General features: G+C 48.4%; 2 protein-coding genes across 2 annotated transcripts; one reads left to right on the top strand and one right to left on the bottom strand.

The window, feature by feature from the left end:
- Window positions 1-977: 977 nt before the first annotated feature.
- Smim11 (small integral membrane protein 11) lies at window positions 978-10754 on the top strand. Its single transcript, XM_076868547.1, has 4 exons — window positions 978-1062; window positions 4876-4988; window positions 9676-9853; window positions 10558-10754. The coding sequence occupies exons 2-3, from the start codon at window positions 4977-4979 to the stop codon at window positions 9838-9840; spliced, it is 177 nt and encodes a 58-aa protein (XP_076724662.1). The 5' UTR covers window positions 978-1062; window positions 4876-4976; the 3' UTR covers window positions 9841-9853; window positions 10558-10754.
- A 7425-nt stretch (window positions 10755-18179) lies between these two features.
- Window positions 18180-18935, bottom strand: C10H21orf140 (chromosome 10 C21orf140 homolog). Its single transcript, XM_076867165.1, has one exon. The coding sequence runs from the start codon at window positions 18933-18935 to the stop codon at window positions 18180-18182; it is 756 nt and encodes a 251-aa protein (XP_076723280.1).
- Between the last annotated feature and the right edge of the window lie 4669 nt (window positions 18936-23604).

Here is a 23604-nt window from a genome sequence, read left to right as displayed (position 1 = left end):
AAGGACGTGGTGGAGTAAAGATGTCAACTACTGGCAGGCAGAAGGGGGGGGGGGGGGGAGGGCCAGGGATAAGAAAAAGTCCCCAAGACCATGACCCCAAGGACCCACTCCCCTCAACTAGGCCCCATCTCCCACAGCCCTCACCACCTCTTATTGGTCTATTCAATTATCAATGGATAAAACCATCGATGAGGTCGCAGCCCTCATGATCCAGTCACTTCCCCAAAGCCCCACCTCAGGACACTGCTGCATTGGGGATCATGCCTTCAACACATGAGCCTCTGGGGGACAAGTCTGATCCAAACCATCATAAAAGTGCAAGAGCATGGCCCCCGCATCTGCGCAGCTTCCGGGAGGGCCGAAAGCTGCTTCAACTCCCAACTGGGCAGAAAGTGAAAGAGCCCCATAGGAGCTGCCCAACACCAGAGGCAACCTCCTTACCTGCTCCCTGGGTAGCTAATTCGGTCCCATCTGAGCTAGAACAAACTCACTGCCACAGATGGCATCAATCCCCTCATGAGGGCGGATTCCTCAAGACCCAAGGGCCTCTTAAAATATTTCCACTCCCAACACACTGGGACAGCCTCAACGCAAGTGGGGACAAACCGTATTCAAACCATAGCACCAACGACAAGACCTGCCCCTTACAAAGTTACAGAATCCGCTATACACAAAATACCCGTTTTCTGCAACAGACTTGCAATTGAGGCAGGAGTACAGGGTTAAGAGTTGGCAAAGGTAAACAGAAGGCGCTACTCAATGGCAGAGAAAGGAGTGTTAGCAAGTCAGGCACCTCCAAGCCATCTTTTTCCCTAGGCCCCAACCTTGGCCTAGAAAAACCGCAGGCCCCGGCTACCAAGGAGGTCACCCTTCCAATATCTAAACTGCCGCAACCGACGGAGACCCGCTGCGCCTGCGCACGGAGCGCGCTGCGCCAGGACATCTCGGGCCCACTGCGCCTGCGCGGAGCGGTGCGTTTCGGGACGTGTAGTTTCCCGGGCTGGGTCGCGCGAGTCCCGGTTTGTGTCCAGCCAGGGGCCGGGGACTCCGCCGCCGCGAACTGTAAGTGCGTGACATCCGGGTAGCTGCAAGTTCTTCTTTGGGGATCCGGGGTCTGGCGGCCAGCCCTGAGTTTGCGTTTGTCTCCGGATAAACGCCTGAGCCCGCTCCCCGGCTGGGGACCAGGAGGGTGACAGCAGCCATGTCCCCACCCGTACAGCGCGGATGGCGTGTTTAGGCTGGCACCGGTCCCGCAGGCCCAGAGTTGGTTTGGCCACAGGGCGTTGCGCTCCGGAGATCTGGGGACGGCTGTTCTGTGCAAGGGAGGGGGAAGCGATGACAGCCCTTGGCCCTTGTCCTCGGGTCCTAGTGGACCAGGGGCGTGGAGAAAGGACTTAGCTTTGGCCTCCGAGTTCCTGAGGAGGAGCTGATGTCCCGAGGGTCCTCTTACTTCTCCAGTCTGGCCCCGGAGTTACAGGCACCAACCTCTCCCGCTAGAGCGTGGGGTTCGGGAGAGTAGAGGTGCAGACCCCCCCGCCCTCGATCCTCAACGGATCCCCAGAACAACATGTGGAGTCTGAGCACCCGACTGAGTCTGGTTTCCTGAGGTCAGGCCCCTGTACAGAGGAGAGAGGGCCTTCTCCAGACCTACTCTTACTTCAAGTGCCTGGGTGAAGAGCTAGGGCGAAAGTGACAGAAACTGGGGAAGGGGACAACTTCAAAAGTTAAAGGGCACTGCTGAGTGGTCACCGGAGCCAGTTACACATGGAGAAATAAACTGGCCCTTGAGCGTGTTAGGGGTGCCACCCAGAAAAGGGAGCTCGTGAACAAGACATTGTCCACACTGTTTTAATTGGCCTAGGAGAAATGAGTGAGTAGTTTTTCGTTTGTTTCTAGAAGAAGCCTGGCCCAAGAAAAAATAAGGATGCTTTTGCAGAAAGAAAATGGAAATATCTAAGCCGTTTGTTATTTTTGAGTTTTAAGCTGACTGTGGAGAGTTCCAGTAGAGGTGTCAAATTCCTTGCACACCGTAGATTTTAGGCCCCACAAAACTGCCCCTGTTTTGGTGGCATTTTGCAGTTCAGCCGGCAGATGCCACTGCCCCTTGTTTCTAATATTGTATCAGGTGCACATATGATATTGGAGCAAACCGGTGGCTAATACTTTTAGCTTTCTTAGTCGTTCTCATTTGCAGAAGGCCTGCAAAGTGCTATGAAAATGGCTACTGGGCATGTCATTTAAGAGAGGTGGGGAAACTTGTGTTTCAGAGTCAATGGATGGGATTGGACAGGAGGACTGATGTGGGTGCTGTACCCTGTTTTCCTCCACTCTTATCTTACCCCTTCCACTAGTAATGCAAATGGACTTTGTTTCTTTGTTTCTTTTTTTGGTACCCAGGATTGAACCCAGGGGTGCTTAACCACTGAGCTACATCCCCATCCCCCTTTAAATATTTTATTTAGAGACTAGGTCTCACTAAATTGCTTTAGGGTCTCCTTAAATTGAGGCTGACTTTGAACTCGCAATCTTCCTGCCTCAGCCTCCCAAATTGCTGCAGTTACAGACGTGAGCCACGGTGCCTGGCTGTTTCTTTCTTAAAGAGCTTGAATCTTATCAGGGTAGAAAGTTGAGGCAGCTGCTAGTATATTTTTGCAATTAAGTACTTGATATCAGAGAGGATGTTGAATTGTGAGTTCCAGAATTATGGACTCATTCCTTGGGTTCTGACTTTGCAAATGAGAACTCTTTGGTTCAGAAGGTTAATGACTTGCCCCAGGTCATATGCCTTGCCACTGGTGCCACCAGGAATTGAGTCCAGAACTCTGGTTCTCCTTGTCCTCATTATTGTTCTTTATCCCATGCCCTGCTGTCCTGCAGTGGCTGCATTTTGCCCTCAGTGCCACTTATTTGCATCTTCAGCTTGATATCCATTAGTGGAAGAGATTTATCATAGCAATAATGGTTGACATTGATTTAGTGCTTTCTACGTGTTGAGCTTGGTGTTTAGTGTTTACAGTGCAATTTCTGAGGAGAATTTACAGATGAGGGAGTCTAGGCTTAGAGAGGCTGAATGTCTTGTCCAAGGTCAGTCTGCTAGTAAATATAACACATGTTCAACAGAAGCCAGAACACCAAAGGTTCTTTTTCATTTATTTCCTCCTGAAAGCTTTTGGGATCTATTTATTGCCCTTGACCTTAGGAGTTGATACCCTGCATACATCAATTCATGGAGTATGGCAATTTGTGTGAAACAGCTACACTACCGTATTGTGTTCGTACACAACTCCCATCAAGCAGGAACTGTAAAAATAAAATTTAAAATAAAAATTTGAAAATAAAATTTAAAAGAACTTCAAATATTTGCTTTAGTACACAATCCCTAAGATGACCAGAGATTGCTCAGAATGAAAATTCTAGCAGCAGTTTATAACCTAGGAACACATTTCTCCAGGGCAGTCAAAGTCTGCTGCTACTTAGAGGCAAGTGAGTGGTTTCCACATGAAGGTAATGAACACCTTCCATCATGTCATTACCTTTAAACAGGTAGGGTTGAAATTCCTATTGTTAGCTTATCTGACTTTGCAAGTCACGGGAAAACTTGCTTATCTTGTGCCAACAACTAGCTGGTTTTTCAAGCACTATGACCTTGGAAAGATGAGATATGAACTTTTTAAAGCATCTTCCCCGAGGTTTGTCTTCTCTCCATTCTGAAGGCCCATGAAATTTTCTGTTGCTTTTCTTCATTCTTTTTGTAAGTACATTTAAAGAAAAGTGTCCCTGTAGATCTCGGGGTGTGGCTTAGTGTAGAACACCTGTCTAGCTTGCTGAAGGCCCAGGATCCATCCCCAGCACGACAAAAAACAAACAAACAAAAAACAGGACAATGACAACAAAAAGTGTCCCCGTGGTTTCTGAGCGCAGAGCCTCAGGATAGCAGGTGGAGGCTCTGGAGCCAGCCCTGACGGGTTCAAGTCTTAGGCCCACCTGGGAACCTTGGATGTGCTTCTTGAACTTTGTTTCCTCGTCTGTAAAGTGGAGATAATGAACTGCACCTCATCGGGCACTTACAAACCCTACATGAACGACTTCATCTAAGTGATATCACAGCCTGGCACACCAAAGTTAAGCTGTCGTTATTATGCAGGAAGTCATCAAATTTCAGAAAAAGTAGGGACTCAAGAGAGCCTCTGGTTGGCACTTCCTTTTTTTGCTTATGGATGCCCCTGAGGCCCCAGAGTTCAGGGTCTTTATCCAGAGCTTACGTCTTCTGGCTCTTGGGGTATGTGTATTCCAAGAATAGTGGCCTCTGAGGGCTCAGCACAAGTCCAGTGTCCCTCCTTGCCACCTCCAGCTTCACCTTCCAGCGAGTCTCCTCGTGCTTGACAGGGAATTTTCTATACGAATTGCTTTTTCAGACAATTTTTTCTCTATCATTTATTCCCTTCCCTCCAATAATTCTTTAAAAACCAAGATGAGCTCAGTCAGTGCTCAGAGGACCTGAGAACAAAGGAATCCATCCCCAGCTTGTGTTCAGGGCAGGAATGGGGTGGAAGGACAGCTCTGGGGTGCAGGCTCTTAGGTCAACAAGTGAATGAGTTGGGGCTCATGTCCCTCAGGGGCCACATGCCTCTTCTGTTGGGAGCTGTGGAGAGCTGCTGAGGAGAGGTTTTACTCAGGAAGAACCAGGCCTGGCTTAGCCCTTATGTAGCCCTTCTGCTTCCAACAGGCTCTGGGTGACTTTGTTCAGGACACTTAACCTGCCTCTGCACAGCTTACTCTATTTGCTCACATGACCCTCCACATAAGAGGCCCATCTTCCTAAGGTGGTCTACCCTGGAAACTTCAAGTTGATCTGTTTCTTTTCTTCCCTGCCAGATAAGACCTTTGAACTCCCAGGACTTGACCTTTCAGCCCCCTCTCATGCACTTGTCTGGGGGAACTACACTGATCAGGAGTGAACTCACAGTTGGCCCACCATGAACTTGAAGGTGAGACAGTTTTAAACATTTATGATTTATGATATGCTTTTTTTTCCTTTTCTTTTCTCCTTGTATTAGTTGGCTTTTAGTCACTATAACTAAATACCTGAGATAATTGACATAAGAAAAAAGGTTTATTAAGCTCATTCAGTCCAAAATTGGGTGGCCCCATTTCTTTGGGCCTTTTGTAGGGGTGCTGGATGGCAATGGCAGGGAGCACACAGTGGAGAAAAGAAACAAAAAAGTGGAAGAGACTAGGCTTCCACAGTTCCCTTGGAGGAAACGCCCCCAATAACCTAAAGACCTCCCACTAGTCCCCACCTCCTAAAGGGCCATGACACCTCCCAACTGTACCACCCTGGGAACCAAACCTTAAACACAGGGACCTATGGGGGACAGTCACATCCAAACCATGGCACTCCTAATTGTAAAAATAAAGAGTAACAGTTCTTTATAAATAGATTAATGTAGGTGCTGGGGCTGTAGCTCAGTGGTAGGGCACTCGCCTAGCATGTGTGAGGCACAGGGTTTGATCTCCAGCACCCCATAAAAGTAAATAAACAAAATAAAGGTATAAATAAACAAAATAAAGGTATTATGTCCATCTACAACTAAAATTATTTTTTAAAAATATTAATGTAGCCAAAAGAGAGAGCATAGTCATACTTAATGCTTTAAGTTAAAACATAAATATACATTATTCCCCACACCTCTGAAGGAAGGCCAGACCTTTCTTTTAATCCACTGACTTCAGATCTGCCTCACTTTTCTTGCAAAACTATGCCTTAAAGCTTTGCCCACAACTTCACATTTTGGTTTCTTTAAAGTAGATGGGATGGGCTGAACGTTTGTGTCCCCAGACTCATTTGTTGCAACTCTGATCCCAATTTTACATTACTAGGAGGTGGGGCCTGGGGGGGTGCTGTTAGGTCAGTGGGTAGAGCCATCATGAATGGGGTCAGTGCTCTCAGGAAAGGGTTCCCAGAGAGCTCCCCTCTCGCCTCTTTCTGCCATGTGAGGATACAGGAGTCTGTAGTCTGCAACCTGGAAGGGGACCCTCACCAGGACCCAGCAATGCCAAATCTTAGACTTCCATCCTCCAGAACACTGAGAAATGAATCCATTGTTTATAAGCCAGCTATCGGACTTGTTATAATAGCCCAAATTGTCCTGAGACAGCGGATTAAGATCTTATGGAGCAATCCACATACAAAATTGTTCCATGTTTTGTAATCCTCTTCCCTAATCTTGCCACAGCATTTTTTTTCCCCCTAGTCAAACTAGAGTCTTTCAAAGCATTTGACTTAGTTTTCCTGGGGACAATCTTCTTTATAAGTCATAAATAAATTACCTACTGTAGCAGCTTGAACTGGCTGGAAGTAAACACAACTGACCCCTATAAAATGTTAGGTTAGCTGGTGGGAGCAGAAGTTCAAGGACAACCAGAGGGTGGCCTGCTGGCTGCCTGCATCAGTGGGTGGTGGGCAACAGCAGTGTCACAGAGGGAAAGGAAAATACCAGATTACACCCCTGAAGCCAGGAAGGTGAGGAGGAGGTTAAGAAAGCAGCCGCTAAAATAAATGTTTAATGTAGCCACTTTGAACAGGATAAAATCAAATAAAAATCTTTCATCATCTCATTATCCAGACGTGGCTACTGTTAACAATTTTGGTGTATTTTTTTTGCAGTATTTTCTTCCCTTATATTCAGTGTGGTGTGTATTTTCACATGTAGGATCTTATGGTATGTAATTTTTAATTTATTGTAGCACATCTGTGTTCAGAATATCCAGTGGCTTTCCATTGCTAGGAGAACTAGAAAGGTCTGGAAGCAGGATCAGGGAGCCAGGAGAATACAGGCCCCCGGTTCCCCCAGCAGTGTGGGGCAGGGGGAGGGCGGTGGCCTGCAGGCCTGCTGAGGGCCTCTTGTCCAGGGAGAGCCTGGTTGAAGGTGCAGGAGGGTTTGTTTAGCATGCTTAGCTGGAGCTCCCAATGGAGGGGGAGGAAGGAAAGTCGATGCAGTAAAGGATGATGGGAAAGGGTGGAAGCAGAGAGCATGGTGAGCTCACCCTCTGCAGTGGCTGAGTCAACAGGAAGAGAGTCAAAGAGTGTGGTTAATGCTGCACGGCATGGGGCTCCACGTCCCCACGTCTCAACCACCTTGAAACTGCAGGATTGTCCCCTCCGACCCCAGGGGCTTCTGATTGGGTAGGTCTGCTTGGGCCTGAGAGTTTGCATTTAGCAAGTTCCCAGGTGATTCTGATACTGAGAGTCTAAGGCAACAGCATAGAGCTTTTCTCCTTAGTTATGAAGTGACATCAACCCTCGTGGCCACCAAGGCCAATCCTGCCTGCGACAAGGGGAGTCCTTTCCTGTATCAGGAGTAGAATCTTCCCTGCCTTCCCGGCTCTGGGCAGTCACAGCACAAGGGCCTCCGGAGAGCAGCCAAGAGTTTCAAACAGGCCCCTTCCTCCTAGTGTGGCTCTCCTCAAACCCGGACTGCAGAGAGCCCAGGGAGGTGACAGGATTCTGCAGCCCCAGTACACTGCCGTCTTCCTTGCTGGCTCGTGGGCCTTGGCTGGCAGCAGTCTACACTGCTTGCATAACAGCAGCACGTGTGACCTCACTGTTTAAAAAGTTAACTATTCCTATGTCACAGGTACGGGGCTTTGTTTTTAAAAATTAACGTTGGTCCAGGCCACACCAACAAGAGCCGTTTCCCCTGGAAGGTCTGCATGTTTTGAGAGATGAAAGCGGTTTGTGGAAAGAAACCAGAAGAGGAGATTGAACTCAGTTGAAGCTTAGTGCCTGGTTGGGGCAGGAAAGGGGGCCTGGAGCTCTTGCTTTAGCCCTTAGTGTCCTTGATCTTTGCGGCCCTCACCCTGTTTCCCTCTCAGGCCTGCAACTTCTGCCCCTTGACGCCTCCTCTCTACACCCCATAAAAAGAAAGTAAATACTGAAACCACTTTCCTGGTCCTTTAGTTGGCATGTTCCCTTTCAGTGGGCTTTCTAACTTCTGGTGGAGATAGTATGTTCTTGCAACTGTTAGAGCTGGGTTTTGGATTCAGGTCACAGAGATCCATGGGTTGTCACATGGACTCCAGGGTCTCATCCACAGAGATGTGGAAACCTGGATGCGAGGAACAGCACGAGCTGTGCCTCAGGCAGCCTAGAACATTCTAACAAACACAAAAGCCTCATATCACAACATTAAACCTTCTCCTCCAGCTGGGTTCTATGGAGTCAGATCTTCACTCGGCAAGTGAACCTTCCAGGTTAGCCCTGGGGCTGAGGGAGCCAATCAGCGTTGCAAGCTGTTGATGTTTCCCAAGGTGAACGGGTGAGAAACTGCACTTCCCTCACCCTAGTGTTCTATGCTGTTGTCAGAGTCGTTGTTCAAAAGAGCACGTGTTGCGTCTTCTTCACTGTTAAAGGATTTAGTGGCTGAAGTCTTATTTACTGAGTTTTCCTCATTGAGTGTTTGGATTCTCCCTGCCCCCATGAAATCCATTATGTTCTTCTTATGTGCCATTGCGACCTTCCTCAGGTCCATACCTGGCTGGTTAAATAACTTCAGGGCTGTGGAGCCCAGTTGCCTTTTGTAAATATGGTAGCCAAGCCAATGTTGATTCCCATAATTTAGTTGTGAAGTTGATGGATGTGGGGAGAGTGTGCTCTGGAGAACCAGGGAGTGCGGGGATGAGGTTCGGAGCAGTCGGAGTGGGCTCTTCCTCACGGAAGGCTGAATTCCCACGCTGTTGTTCAGCTCTTGGCTCAGGACCGTCTATGTTCCCCACGAGGCTACATCGAGGATGAAAGAGATAGTCCCGGGGAGGCTCTTGGCACCCAGGGAGTCCTTGCTCAATGGCAGGTGATGCCACATCTTCTAACCCTGAAATACACAGCCGAATCATAGACAGCCGAGATAGTTAACATTTCATTCATTCCATTTCATTGGAAGTCTGCAGTCAGAGGGAGGGAGATGACCAAGGGGTTGCAACGCTCTGTTCCGACTACGGCAGCTGGGAAGGAGTCAGGCCCAAGGGTGGTTTTTACCCACTGGTTTTGGATCCACCTCAGGTAAACTATTAGAGGGAGGCTCACTACTCCCTGCAGCTGAACTCATTTTACTGGTATTACATATAATCAGTGGTGTTTGGCAATTTAACCTAATGATTTCATTGGGCTAAATTCTGCCTAGTCCTAGAAAGTAATGATTATTCAACAAAATATAATAAGTTTAATATTTGGGGTTTACTGTATTTTGTTTTACCCTTAAGTACTCGTGTTCATGAGTCCCCAAATCAAGAGGAAATCGTAGTGTACCAAAGCTGGAGAATCCAGAGGAAGGACTGGTCCAGCTCACTCTGCAGGTGAAGAGGCAGAAACTCAGACAGGTCCTGTGACTGACCCAGGCTTTCAGCCTCCGGCTCTTCATTGGGCCAAGCGCTGCCTCATAAGTAGGAGCCTGGGTGATCAGCAAATCACATGAAATCGAAAAGACTAGAGTTCTTATGTATGAGAAGAGAATGATGCAGGGCAGAACCAACAGAGACAGGGACCATGTCTGCTTGGTCCCCAGCACCTAGCTTCATGCTCATGACATAATAGGTGCTGAGAAAGTACTTGTTGACCAAAGAAACATAACTGTGCATATCACTGATCGAACAATTCGAATGGTTTCTTTCTTCGTTAAGGTTCTTGAACACGTGCCCCTGCTGCTGTATATCTTGGCAGCAAAGACACTGATTCTCTGCCTGGCATTTGCGGGAGTGAAAATATACCAAAGGAAAAGACTGGAAGCCGAACAGCAAAATCTAGAGGCTGAAAAGAAGAAGCAATCAGAGAAGAAAGCTAACTGAAGGGAAGTGGAAGGTACTTGGGCTCTGCAAATGCAAAATATCCAGTGGGTTGGGGAGGCCAATCGGTGGGTGTGATCCTGGCGAGAAGCCACATCCCTGGGTCTGAAGGACCGTGTGAGGGCGTGCAGCCCCTGTCCTAGAGTAGACCTGCTCCGTGAGGGACAGCGTGCAGAGGCTGACGCTGGGTCCCCTGGGTCCCTCTGCTGCTGAGCCACAGTGCACAGAGGATTCTTCTCCTCTAAAGCTGCAGTGATTCTTAGTGGGAGGAGCCTCAGGACTCTGAGACTCTGGAGCAGGCATCAGGGCCGGGAAAGAGGACACGCTTACAGGTTGAAAAGGGTGAGGGAAGGCAGTTTTAGTTGAAATGTTATTGGTTGGGTTTATATTCCAGACAGAGTCATCCTTATATGAGTTAAGCTGAGGGTGGAAAGTCTAGGTGTGAGATCAGGAAGCCTCTTCCCTCCCCCAGACGTCTCCAGAGGTGACGAATCAGTGACACAGAGGCTGCTTGCACAGCCCTGCTCAGACTGAGGGAATTCAGCCTCCCCAAGCCTGGCAGTGTGTCCAAGACTCCAGCCTTGCTTTAATCCGAAGAGTTTTCAGAGGGAGGGAAGCTGGTGCCGAGTGCATTCGCCAACAGATGAGCACAGGGCTGACGCTTAGCGTGAACAGTGTCCCCTTCACTACGCCCTCTTGTCCCTGCCTCCTCCTTTCTAGGTTTTGCCATTTGTCAGCTTGGGTGGACTCCGGCAGAAGAAGGAAGACTTAGTTACCAAGTGATGAGTCAGAAGATAAATTGCCAACCTCTACCTTTAACTTCAAATATTGTGAATTTTTATATGCTTTTGAAAGAATCGGTATTTTGTTACTAAAATAAAACATCTCTGTAAAAAAGGGCTTAGTCTTTGGAATAAGGTGGAGTGTCTCTCTCTCTCTCTCTCTCTCTCATACACACACACCCGTGTCCAAAGGAGTTTTGCAGCCCCCTCCTTCCGCGCCTCCCAGCTATAGGTAGCAGGTCTTAGGTGCCTGTGCAGAGGCCTGGATCCCCAGGTGGCCCTGCTTGTGGGGGATGGGATCCCAGGCACAGGAAGCCCACCAGCTCTCCCCCAGGCCCTTCTGCCCTCCTGCACACCCCTACAAGTGTGGTTCATTTTGGTGGTTTTGTTGGGATAGGGGGAAGCTTGTGCAGGGCCATTCAGGAGAGCTGGCCGCTGTGCTGACCCCTGGGGATCTCTGTGGGGAGGAGTTGCAGAGTGTGACCCATGGGCCATGCTGGGCACTGAGTCTCGGAAGAACTCACTCCCAGAGTCCTGTCATCAGAGAACAAGAGGGGCCCAGGGGTGTGCTTTATCCTCTGTCCCTCACCCAGTTTGCTTGCTGGGATGAAGGGAGGGGCATCCCAGGAGACTCTCTGATTGGGAGAAGAGGACTGGCCAGCTTTTTTATTCAGCAGCTGACAGACCTTTCTCTTCTCCCAAGATAGCAGAGTGGAGGGGTGTGAGGCCAGAGCCGTAAGCATGGGGGCTGCGTGGTCCCATTGCTGGTGGCTGCGTGGGGACTGTGCTTGAGTGTGTTAGCAGATACGTGCCCCACCTTGGCTCGGCTGGGCGGAACGTGAGGAGTTAAGGAATTACATCTTTCTTAAATTGGGCTGGGATTGCTGAATACTCCTAACCACTTCTGTGTGCAGAGTGGACCCTGAGGCTACAAGCTACAAGCTACAAATCTCAAAACAGTCAAAAAGTGACTCTCACTTAACCTGGAACCTCAGCCCTGGTAGGCAGCTGCTCCAGCCTTCTTCGGGAGCCCTAGAGACGACCATTCTGACTAGCCTCTATGGCCTGGGGACCTGTGGGAGCATGAACAGAGGAGCACAGGTGTGAGACCCTTGGATTCCATGGTCTGCCAGACAGGACCCAGAAGTAGGGCCCTGGCCTCCCCTCCCACCCTGCTGCAACCAGGTGAAGGATCTCACCCCCACTGGTCCAGAAGCCTGCTCCAGGCCTTGGCCTCTGCTTGACTTGGGCATTGCCCAGTCTCAGCAGTCTTACCCTGCAAGGCTTGGGCATTGCCCAGTTTCAGCATGCCTGGCCTCAGACCCAGACTCCTGGGCACATTTCCTTCCATACATACCCACCCTATGCCTCCTAAATCCAAGATACATTCTGGGAATCAAAATCAGTCTGGCCAGTAGATACTCCTGTTTGTTTTAAATACAGATGTCTTTCTAGGCTTTGAGATTTGAAGCTCAGCTTTGGAATTTGTGGAATATCTGCCCATTTTCTTGGAAAATTTAGTAGATGACCTAAGGGTCACTGCTGACAGCATCCGTGGCTTTTCTGTTAAGTATTTTGGGTTGCGGTTTCTTTTCAGTTACTTCCTATACACTCCTCTACCACTAGGGGGAGATGATCTGTCACTCATCCGAGTGAGTGATACTGCACTCCAAAATGAAGTCCGGAGACTCCTAGTTTGATTATTAAATAATTGGTTGAATGCATGCATGCGTGGCTGGACGCATGTAGGTAGATAAGTTGGCAAAGCCACAGCCTGGACCCCCATTGGGACCACAGCTATCCAGCAGCTCTGGACCATACATGAGAATGCATATGTAAAAAATAGACAACCGTCCCAGGCAGCTGAAAGATGTGCCAAAGAGCATAAACAAATCCATGTTCTCTGCCTCAGGAGATCTCCAAGAGCCTTCATGCAGATCTCACCGATAACACACGTCCCCTACACATCTATTTGATTTCCAAGCTTGCAACACATTAGAAGCAGAAAAGAAGAAATGCAGCTGGCATCAGAAATGCCTTCGAGCAAGAAAGACAAGCGGGCCAGGCCTGAGGACTCACTAACTCCATGTGCCGGACGGTGTGCCTGGGGAGCTCGTAATTCATTGCAAGAAACACCCAAATGCTCAAGGTGGGGGGCAGGGTTCTTCCTGCCATGCCTGAGACGGGCTCCTGGGTGAAATCTCTCCTCTGTTCCAGAGTGAAGCCGGGGGAGGGACGTGGGAGAGTCTGGAAGGAAGAGAATAGAGGAGGGTTTCCTGGGCTGGTTCAGCCCCACCGCCTCAGATCCTGGGGGCGAGAGGCCAGGATTCTGTGGGTTGAGCATTCCCAGGTGATTCTCCGTGAGGCGCTCCTTGCCCCTCCTTTGAGATGGGTTCTTTAAGCTGTGGGCGGAGGGAGAGCTGGTAGCTGAGCTGGGTCCCATGATTGGCAGAAGAGAGGGAAGGGAGTGAGCCCAGCTCAGCCCTGCCTCCTCCCCCAGCTTTATTCACACCTGTTGCCTCAGGATAGATTCGCAGAGGGTGATGTTAGCATCATCCAGAAAACGAGGCTCAGAGAGCCCTCTCTAAAGGCCTCCAGCTGGTGGGAGGGAGGCAGAGACAGGATTTAGGCTTGTGGTTGTCCTGCTGTGCTGCTGGGTCTGGGTCATGTGAAAGGAGGTCACGAGAGAGTCTGAGTCATAAAACCTCTGACAGATGGCACCAGTGACATGACAGGGACCAAGGCCAGGCTGTGGTGACTGAGGTGGGGAAGTGACGGTGCAGCGTGTGCATTGGTGAATCCCGCGATGAGTCCCCACCGTCACTCTGTTCTTGGCTCCTGTGTCACCTCTGCCAGTAGCATCCTCCATGGCACCCCAACAGCAGGTCCTGGGCTCCGAACCCTCTCTGCACTGACTGAGAGGAGCCGCCCCAACCTGGAGGGTCCAGGCTGATATCCCTTGGTTCCCCGGCCTTGGCCTGCACTGCCAGGCACACAGAAGGCACTGGAAAATGTGATGAGCACATGGCTGGTCCCGTCCTTTGGTACCAAAAGACGGCTAGGAGCATGGTCAAGACCACTGGTCAAGACCACTGGTCACCTCCATCAACACGCTCCCTCCCTAGTAATAATCATGAATTTTACCTGGCCATATTGCTCCAAAATGAAGGCTGTGTTTCAATCATGTTTGAAAAGTACTGTGTTGAATCTTCCTGGAAGGCTCAAAAGGGACAGGTGAGCCCTCTCTTCCTTTCTGCTTCTCTGCTGCCTGGGATGCTAATGCAATGGCTTGTCCAGCAGCAACTTTGGACTCTGTAACTAGGTGATTCTGAAGCCTAGTTACAGATCTAGGTAATGGAGGGTAATGGAGACCTAGGTAAACCTAGGGTAATGGAGTAGAAATACAGGCTCTTGATGACCAGGGGTCCATCATGTCACCCCTGAACTGCCACATTGACACTGCTTATTTTTGGTGATAAGTGTGTGGTACTGATTGGGTCTTTGGGCTACTCAGAGTCCAGCCTAATCTCAGCTGGCACATGGTATCAGTTCAAGATGGGTCCCAGGGCTTTCTGGTAGGAAGACTTGATTTCTGGTTCTGAGTTCCCATCACTGCTGGTGTGGATGTGTCTAAATGAATGAGTCAGTGCCCTGACTTGGTTTTGTTTATATGTGTTTTTCTTTTTCTTAATGAGCTCAAGGATCACCATCCTGTTTCCTGTACATGGTGGGTGGTTGAACGGAATGAGGCCGATGTAAAAGACAGTATGCATGTGGCAAAACCATCACACATAGAAGGAAAGTGTACCTCCTGGGTGGCAGCCTGGCCCCTTGGTTGGCCAGTGGGGCTCCGTCCATCCTGAATTCTCAGAGTTCATTGCTCATGCATGCCTGGGCTTGTTCTGAGGACAGCTCTGTTTTCTAAAGCATCATCTCCGTCAGGTCTCCTTGGTGCATGCCAAGGGAATAGGGACATGGTTGTTGACGATGACAAAGGCCAGAGAGGACAGGATGTTTCATCAGCCACCACTCAGAATCATAGCGCCATTAACATCAGAGACTGTTCCTGGGGACTTGTCTACAGGTGTGCGGCTAAGCCCCCACCCCATGGCTCTGTACTGTCACCCCCTGTTAATTTCATACAATGCAGGAAACGTGGCAATTTCTAGAGATTCTGGGCTGGACTCACCAGCCATACCAGAAGAAACCTCTTATTATTAATTCCCTAACCTATGGCAGATGGTCTTAAAAGAAATACCAGGGAACAAAGTTTCCTTTGATCAAAGCATCTTAAGATATGTCTACTCTTACATCCTGGTGATAAAAGAAAGCAAAAATTTTCCTCAGAGAGTGAAAGGGAAATGAGGGCAGCTGCATTAAGTCTAATTGTGGACACATTTGCTATGACCTCAGCCTGGACTGTATCGTTTTTTGAGCGCTCAGTATGTAGCAGACAATGCAGTGGCTTGGCACATATGACACAATTTTAAAGCCTTCAACCTATTTCACTAATGAGTTAATTGAGCCTCAGGGAAGTAAAGCACTTGTCCAGAGGGTCATAGCTAATAAACGGCAAACTTGAGATCCCAACGAGGTCCATCCGATTCCCAGAGTACAACTTTCTGCTGGAAGTTTCCATGCTAACTACAAACCGACATTTCTTAATTATGAATGCAACCTTGTGTAACTGAATTGCACATTGTAGGTGGCCCCTTTGATCTCTCTGTTTATATTGCTGTCCTCTTTCCTCTGCTTGCTTTTCTAACGATTAAACAAGGCCTCAAAGGAAGGGAATTCTAAACCCATTTTATTAAATTGTTTTGGTTCTCAAACAAAAACAGCTCCTGTTGGTTTATCTTGTTCATCTGATAGCCTAAACATGCAATTATTCTTCTCACTGCAAAATAATGTATCTTTCAAAGGTGTTTTGCCTCCTCCTCGATTTTGCCTGGAAATGCACTTTTGTTCTGATGTCCAACTGGAGATGGTCATTTTGCCAGCTGATATCTGATGTGATAGGGAAATCTGGGCTTCAACAACCAAGCTCAGCCTGGTGGTTGGGAGCACGGGCTGGAGAATCTGACTGTCCTCGTGACTTGCCCGTGTCTCTGTTTCCTCCTCTGAGAAGTGGGAGAGGTGAGCGCCACCTGGGGGGGGGGTGGTCTTGAGGTTGGGATGAGCTTCTCCTTAGGAAGAGGCAGCCTGAATAATGGCTCTGGCCACGGACGAGCTCTGGATTGGAATCTTAGCTCCTCTGAGAGGCATCGAGCTACACAATCTCTGTGCCTCAAGTCTTCCCGCTGATTAAAATCTACAGATAAGAGTCATTCCTACATCTCTGGCCGTTGGGATCAAATGTTAACTCACTTAGTTAAATGAGTAACTGACTCACCCAGAGATGTGCCCGAATAGTGACACGAGGTTTGGGAGCAGAATCCAATCTTCCTGTCAGGAAGCCCTCGCACCATCTCTGCGTACGTGTGTGACAAGTATGGTGCTGAGGCAAAGCCCACTCGTATCCCAAAACTCAGGCCACTTCCATGTGGACCTGCACAGCGACAGCATGTTGAAGTGACCAAGGAAGTCTGAATACTATTAACTTTCTCTCAAGGAATTTAAATCCTAAAACCTAAGTGACAGAGAAAAAGGCCATGCAAATACTCTGCAAAGAAGAGTTGTCTCGCCAGGCTAGTTGCCAAGGAGAAATGCAGAATTTCATTAGTAGCAGGACTTGACTGAATGATGGTCCCCAAATGGATCCCAATCCTAATTCCCAGAGCCAGGAGGATTACAAGGAAAAGGGTCCTTTTGTAGCCAGTCAAGTTAAGAATTTTAGGATGTGAAGATGATTTTGAACTATTCCTGTGGTCCCTAAATACAGAGATGGAGTAAGAGGGAGGCAGAGGGAGATTTGCACAGAGGAGAAGGTGGTAAGGCTACAAGGAACTCTGGTGGCCATCTGAGGCTGGAAGAAGCAGAGGACATGACCCCCAAACTTCAGAGGGGTACTGCCCTGTTAATACCTTCATTTTAGCTCACTGGAATTGTTTTCTGACTTCTGGCCCCAGAACCGGGGGAGAGTAAATTCCCATTATTTTTAACCACCACATTTGTGGTAATTTGTTACAGCAGCCACAGCAAACTGATTCAGTGTCATTGTCCCCAAAGTAGCATCTGCAGCAACTTGGCTTCCTAGTTCTGAGTGGCTGGCTCTTTGGGGTAAGCCGAACCCCTAGTTAAAGTACATACTAGGATTCCCTTCTCAACAACAAAAGCTGTACTAATTAGTTGCCAAAAAGCATCGAATGTCAATTTTCATCTGATGATGCCTTGCTGAATAATATCAGGAGGTTCAGGAGGGAACGCAGACAAGCAAAGAAAATGATGGTTTCTGCACTCTGCTGTCAGGAACCTGGTCTCATGATCTTCTACACAGTTCAGTCTTTCAGGAATTGAAGAGAAACTTTCCTAAGTTATTTCTAAATAGACTTAATTTTTTGAGCTGTATTTTAGGCTCACAGCAACACTGAGCAAAAAGCACAAAATTCCCATGTACCCCCACCTTTCTTATTATCCCACGTGAGTTACTTTTCACACACCTCAGGGTGATTACTTCTATTGTAAAATTACTGCTTGCACACACGTAAACAGGAATGAATTTTATGATGTGTTTAATGGGGGTCAGGAATTTTTTTCTATAACTATAAAAAAAAACAACCACAAATCCTTACGTCCTACATTAGGGGTGGCCCCAAACTTGGATGTGGGGTCGTTATACCAATCAGGTGTCTCAGCTATAGGGTCCTGATGAAGTTCCATGGCAAACTCTAGTGAATCCTTGCTGAGGTTCCTAGAGTTGGATGGAGGGTTGGTTGGATAAATGGGTTCCACAGACCTCATTCATGGCACGTATTCACCCAAGTCCCACCTGAATCATCCCTGCCATCTCTTCCCAAGTCCCTTGTAGGGGCCACCAACTTGCCTCAGAGGGTCTGGATGGGGTTCCATCTCCTCCAACGCCTCCCACTCACCCTCCACCTCCTTGCTGATGAGGAAGAGTGATAATAGGAAAGACAGCATCTTGCTTGGCCACCAACTGGACAGTGTCTCTTGCAGATGGCAAGGGGATCCCTGGGCATTGTTTTGGTGGCCTGAAACTGGTCGCTATACTACTTACTTTTGACTTCTTTGTAACTGCAGACTCACTTGGTTCTCTGTTTTTTCTAAGGCCTACATGTGACCACACATGCTTTAGCTCTGCCCACCCTTGCAGGCCACCAAACTTTGGGTTGGTTGGCCCTAATCCTCCCATTGACCCAACCCTCAAAGTAACCTTAACAAGATGAGAGTGGAGACGCCTAAATTACTAACACGCTTTAATGAAGCCTCCAGTAAACTCAGGACCTTCTGACATCCTTGGGAACTTCTCTGGCCTCCCTGGGCCCTGTGCGGTTACTGTTGAAATGTCTTTGGGGCAATAGTCCAGAACCAAGCTCAACAGCATTGGTGGTAAAGACCATATGTGTAGCGGGGCCTCACATCGTGTTGGAGGAATTGCCCTTAAGAAAATTTCCCAAGATAGTAATTTTCCCACCTGCGAACTTTGTTGGTTAGTGTTTTCCACTTGCTTGGGTTTATCCTTTCAATCCCTTTGCTGATTAAATCACTTAGAAGTATGTACTGGTAGGAGTAGACGCTGTCGATGGACTGCAGACAGAACTCCCTCCTGTTATTGATGATGAACCACTTCAGAGAACACCAGGCTGAGTCTAAAGGGTTCAGGTAGTTGTAATGGGAGGGCAGACAGAGGAGTTTATGGCCGTAGGACTTGGCCACCTCTGGGCAGCACACTATGCTTGTTAAGTTAATGACTGTTGGGAGATTGGCCTGGACCTCGGCCTCTCTGTGTTCCTGGGGCCTCGTCTCATCCTGCTGCCTTCTCCCTTTGACCACGATGGCACACTTCCCATAGTTCTTCTTCACCACATCACAGAACTCGAAGAAGAGGTGGTCCTCCTGCTTGGTGCACAGCTCATCTCTTAGGAACGTCCGGTATTTCCACGGCACCCATCCTTGACTACCTCCTGCGTGCACGATGCACCAAGTTGGAGTTTGCACGAAGTATCCATTACCAAGTTCTTCCCCGGTCAGGAGACTTTCTGGGATATCAGTTTCCCCCAAATACACGGTCTTAAACCCATCGTGCTGCAGCGTTCTCAGGGCTTTCAGATACTGGAGGCATTGCTTCCTCCTGACGCCATCAAACTGACCTCTGCTAATGATGCTTTTTAGAAGAGAGTTGGCAAGGCGAGGCATTGTGAGGCCTCAAGGGCTTGACGTGTCTCTCTCTGGGGAGATCTGGCAAGGGTGACATGATGACCTCATAAAGAGCTTTCTCAGAGCTGTGCCAGGCCCCTAGCTACACTTCAGATTCAAAGCATCACAGGACACAGACTGACAACACCTTCCTTCTGGGCTGTGGATTATGGGAATGGAAAATGCTCACCAAAGAAAATGCTACTTTGATATCAGTTGTGGAATATGTCCAGAACAGAGACTGGAAAGCATTTTACAGGGACAAACCAAGTTTGTGCCTTTTACCCATTTGATTCATTAAAATGGAAAAACTTATTTACATTCATTTGTCCATTCCAGAAATGTTTACTGAGCACCTACTATGAACCAGGCATGGTTCCATGCACTGTGTAATAGTCGTGACATGTCCAGGGAGCCTGGGATTTTGGGGTGCAAGTGTGTGTGTGTGTGTGTGTGCGTGCGCACGTGTGTGTGGTTTGTGTCAGCTGCCTGCCCATTTGCACAATCAAGAGTGGGTTTTTTTGTGTGTTGAGGGGGTAGAGGGAGATATAGCAAAGAACAAAAGAAACTCAGTGTATATGTGGGAGACCAACCTTACATGTGACTGAGCCACAATCCCCAGCTGGGTGCTGAGGCACTTTAGTCACAGAAATGTGGCAGAGCTTTCCCCACCCTTCTTGGGTTCGAGGGTCAGTGTCTCGTGCATGGGTGTGTCTTGCTACAGTCCCATGGGTGAAGCTGTGCTCACCTGTTCCTTTATAATATAACCCCTTGCCCTGTTTAGGACAGAATCTTCCATGGAAGTGCCTTGTGTGGGTCCCCTCCTCTTACTGTGCCCTTGGGTGTGGCCTACCCAGGTGTCAGTCAACCTGCTGACCGTGGACATCATGAAGATAGACTCAGCCCCCTGAAACCTGACTCCTTGCCTCATTTGAATAGCTTCTCCTCACTAAAAGGGGTCAGCACATGCTCTCGCTCTCTCTCTCCTCCTGCGGACCCTTAAGGTCAGAGGAGCCGTCACTGCGACCCCAAACCAAAAGGTATTTGTGTCTCTTGTGTGGTTATTTTGCGCAGCCCAGTCAGCCCAGTTCAACTGGAGTGACCCCTGAGCCTTTTAGTCACGCCCCGACGGTGCACACCCATCTTTCATTGGGACTGCCAATTTTGAGGTAATTTAATGCCATATCTGGAGGGCATTTTTAATTTTATATACTCAGGGTGAAATGACAGTTTGCTTCCATCTCTAGCAACCTCTTCAATTTCCTTTGTATTTTCTTATCTCTTTAATCCGAGACATTTCACAAATGTGTGTGAGGAATTCCCTCCATAAAGGTGTCTTGATGGGGGATGGACAAGGCCCCCCCTTCTCCTCCACCTGGGTTTTCTTGGGACTGAAGATCAGGCCACCCCAGAAAGGGAGCCCACCCCATCCCAGCAGCTGCATGAAGCCTGTGGCCTCCAAGCAGCTGCAGGCTTCGGCTGGATGTTGGCATGTGGTCATTTTCTTTTAGGATTTTCCCTTCAGTTTGTGGAAACCACTTTTCCAACCAAATTTGATGTGTATGTCAAATGTGTAGAACAGAAGTGTGGCTGCTCTGGCTGAGGGTGATGGTGGTCCCCACATGCCCTGCTCAGCCACCCGGGCCTCCCCGCCCTACCCCAAGAGAACTAATGGCCTGGCATGCAGGTGAGAGAGACCTACCAAGGCAACAGAGTGCACCCTAGTGCAATGGCCTGGCCTCGCTCACCCAGATTTCAGTTATGGATATGGGAGACTCACTCAGAAGCATAGGAAGACGTATGTGAAGAATTGTCATTTATATGTGGTGCGGCCATGCACACATGCACATATTTGCCTGTTTTTACATAGAAACCACAGGATGATAAAGCAAATGTTAATTAAAATTGTCATCGTCTAAGAGGGGCGGAGAATGGGAGTGAGGAAAGAAAGAACTCTAGACTTCTCTGAATGTCTCTTGTTTTATGATTTTAACTCTAGAAAATAAACATTTTATACTTATAAAACAAAATCAAAGGGAAACTTAAAACAAAGAGATGTCTAAAAATACCAATAAAACAGAAATCAACTAACTAAGCTGTCTATCATGTCAGCAACAAAATCACAGACGACCTTCATTTACTTCAAATGACTCTGTAACAGTATTTTTATTTTACACTCTCTGGTGGCAGGTATGTTGAGGACCAAGAAAAACCCATGAAATCTCACCCTGTACTCATTAATCTTACTATTAGTAATAATACTGGTGCTACTGTTTTGAAACTTATGTCCCTTCTTAAAGTACATAAAGTGATTTCAGATAAATGAGTAATAGTGTTGTTTGTACCCGAGATTTTCAGTCTAACATTCCAATAGGAAGGTGCTGAAGATAGCAGTTTTCTGGTTAATTTTTCTCTTTGAAAAATTTATATTTCTATAATATAAATTCTGCTGAAAAGAGCTACAAGTAAAAACAACCCAGTAGCAATGTCTACTTCTACCCCACGTTCTGGTCTCTAAATATCATTTCCTAGGAATGAGGGCGCCTTTGATTACAGGTCTGATGAGGCAAATGTGCAGGAGAAGTGACACATCTTGTTTGGCCTGAAGGCGCAGAAACGATGATTTGATCATCAGTTTTTCATTGATAAACAAAATGCCTGAGAACAACAACTTAAAGAAGCAAAGGTTTATTCTGACTCACTGTTTTGGAGATTTCAGTCCATGGGTGGCCATCTCTGTTGCTTTGGGCTTGAGGTGAGGCAGGACATCAAGGCGACAGGACATGGCAGGAAGCTCCTCAGTCCATTCCACCTTGAAGCAGGGAGAGGAGACAGGGCCAGAGACAAGACATGGTCCCCAAGAGTAGACCCCCCAAGGACCCACTCTCTCTAATGAGGTGCCACCTCCTACAGTCTCTACCACCTCCCTCAACCCATCTAGCTCTGAATCCCTCGATGGATTAATCCACTGATGAGGTCAGAGCCCTCAGGATCCAATCACTTCCCCAAACCCCCACCTCTGGACTTTGCTGCACTGGGGACCAAGCCTTCATTCAGCACATGAGCCCGAGGGGGACATTCCTGATCCAAACCATAACAGAAGCCATCAGAGATACCAGGTTCTGCAAAAGGATCCAAGAGTCAGTGAAAAGAATGGCCAAAGATGGAGGAATTTGAACGTTGAAAATCAAACTGACTGCAGTAGATTCAAGTGCAATGATTCGATAAAAATCTGTGGATTCATAATGATACAAAAAATAAACAACATGCACCATAAAAACTGCTAAAAGTATTAGTCACTCGTGGGGGTAACTTTGAAGGGCACCATTGCAGTATTCTGCCAGTTAATAAGCACAAGAATCCAGCATTCGTCTTGCTGTCCTTTTGTGGAGTTTTTTAGAGTGGGAAATGCCAGGATGGAGGGTTCAAGCGGACGTCAGGCCGAGGTGGAGGGTGGTGCCTGGCCCCCCTGGGCAGTGTGGTGAAGGAGAGGCAACCTGAGTATGGTGGTGAGCAAAGGCTGTGGTTCCAGATAAGTCAAGGCCAAATCTCAGTCACACTCCTCACCAGCTGGACTTCCCAGTCTTTCATATAGGGAGAACACCTATCTCCAAGCACTGAGTTGCTATCTCCAAGAAAATAGCCTAAATAATTTGCTTGCACAGAGCTTAATAAATGGCTGCCACTATTGTAGAGACAGATTGGCTGGGTCAACAGACTCTGAGAGAGTCTGGCGGTGACTGCAGAGAAAAGGAAAAGAGATGAGCCAGAAGAGCCATAAGCAAAATAACACTAAAATAAAACCCAACAAACTGAGCAATGATGAAATAAAATCAACCCTCCTCCTTATGGTAAAAATGGGAAATGTTCCCTTCCCTCCATCGCTCCTCTTTCTTTCTCTACTTCATCAATGAATCTTGTGCACCTCCATGTTCCCGGCTCTGCATGAATCTTGGAATGGCTGCAGCCTCTGCCCTCAAGGATGCTGTCGTCTTGTAGGAGAGAAGGCAGATGGAGAGCCTCAACACAGGAGATGGGCCCTGGAGGGGTGGGAGCTCCAGGAATGGGACTGGGGAGGGAGACCCTGCTGAGAGAAGGCCAGGGAGCCCATGTGGCTGGGGGCTTCCACAGGAGGAAATGAATGGAGTGGATCCCAGCTGAGATCTGTCTTCGCTGCCGGGACCCCATATCTGGCTCCACAGTCTCCCCATTAAATCAAGTCTTCCTTACTGTGCTGCATAAAAAGTGCCGGGACAGCTTTTCTCTAATGCTCTACTAGCCCCTGGAGAACGTCCAGCTGATGGAGGTTCTGGGGAGACTGCAGTCACCACCTCTGGAGGTCTCCCTGTTGAGTGGTGGGTGGGCTGGACAGAGTCACAGAGAAGAGACGGCACATCAGGGGAGGAGGAGGGACCAGTGTCTGTGTGAGAGGTCGCTGGGCGAGGTCACGGGGCCACTCTGTGTTCATGTGCTGACTTCCTGTTTGCTAAGTGGTCTCTTCACTAGGGTTCCTGAGCAGTGAGGGGGCTCTGGCTTTGCAGGTACCCCACTGCTGTGGCTTGGATCTACAATGTCCCACGAAGGCCCACATATTAAAGGCTTGGCCACCAGCCTGTGGTGCTGTTGGGAGAGACTGTAGGAAGTGGGACTTGGGGGGAAAGACGCAATG

Source organism: Callospermophilus lateralis, chromosome 10, assembly GCF_048772815.1.
Source record: "Callospermophilus lateralis isolate mCalLat2 chromosome 10, mCalLat2.hap1, whole genome shotgun sequence".
Taxonomy (NCBI): domain Eukaryota; kingdom Metazoa; phylum Chordata; class Mammalia; order Rodentia; family Sciuridae; genus Callospermophilus; species Callospermophilus lateralis.
Note: the sequence above shows the minus strand (reverse complement) of the source record. Positions and strands in the feature narration are given on the sequence as shown.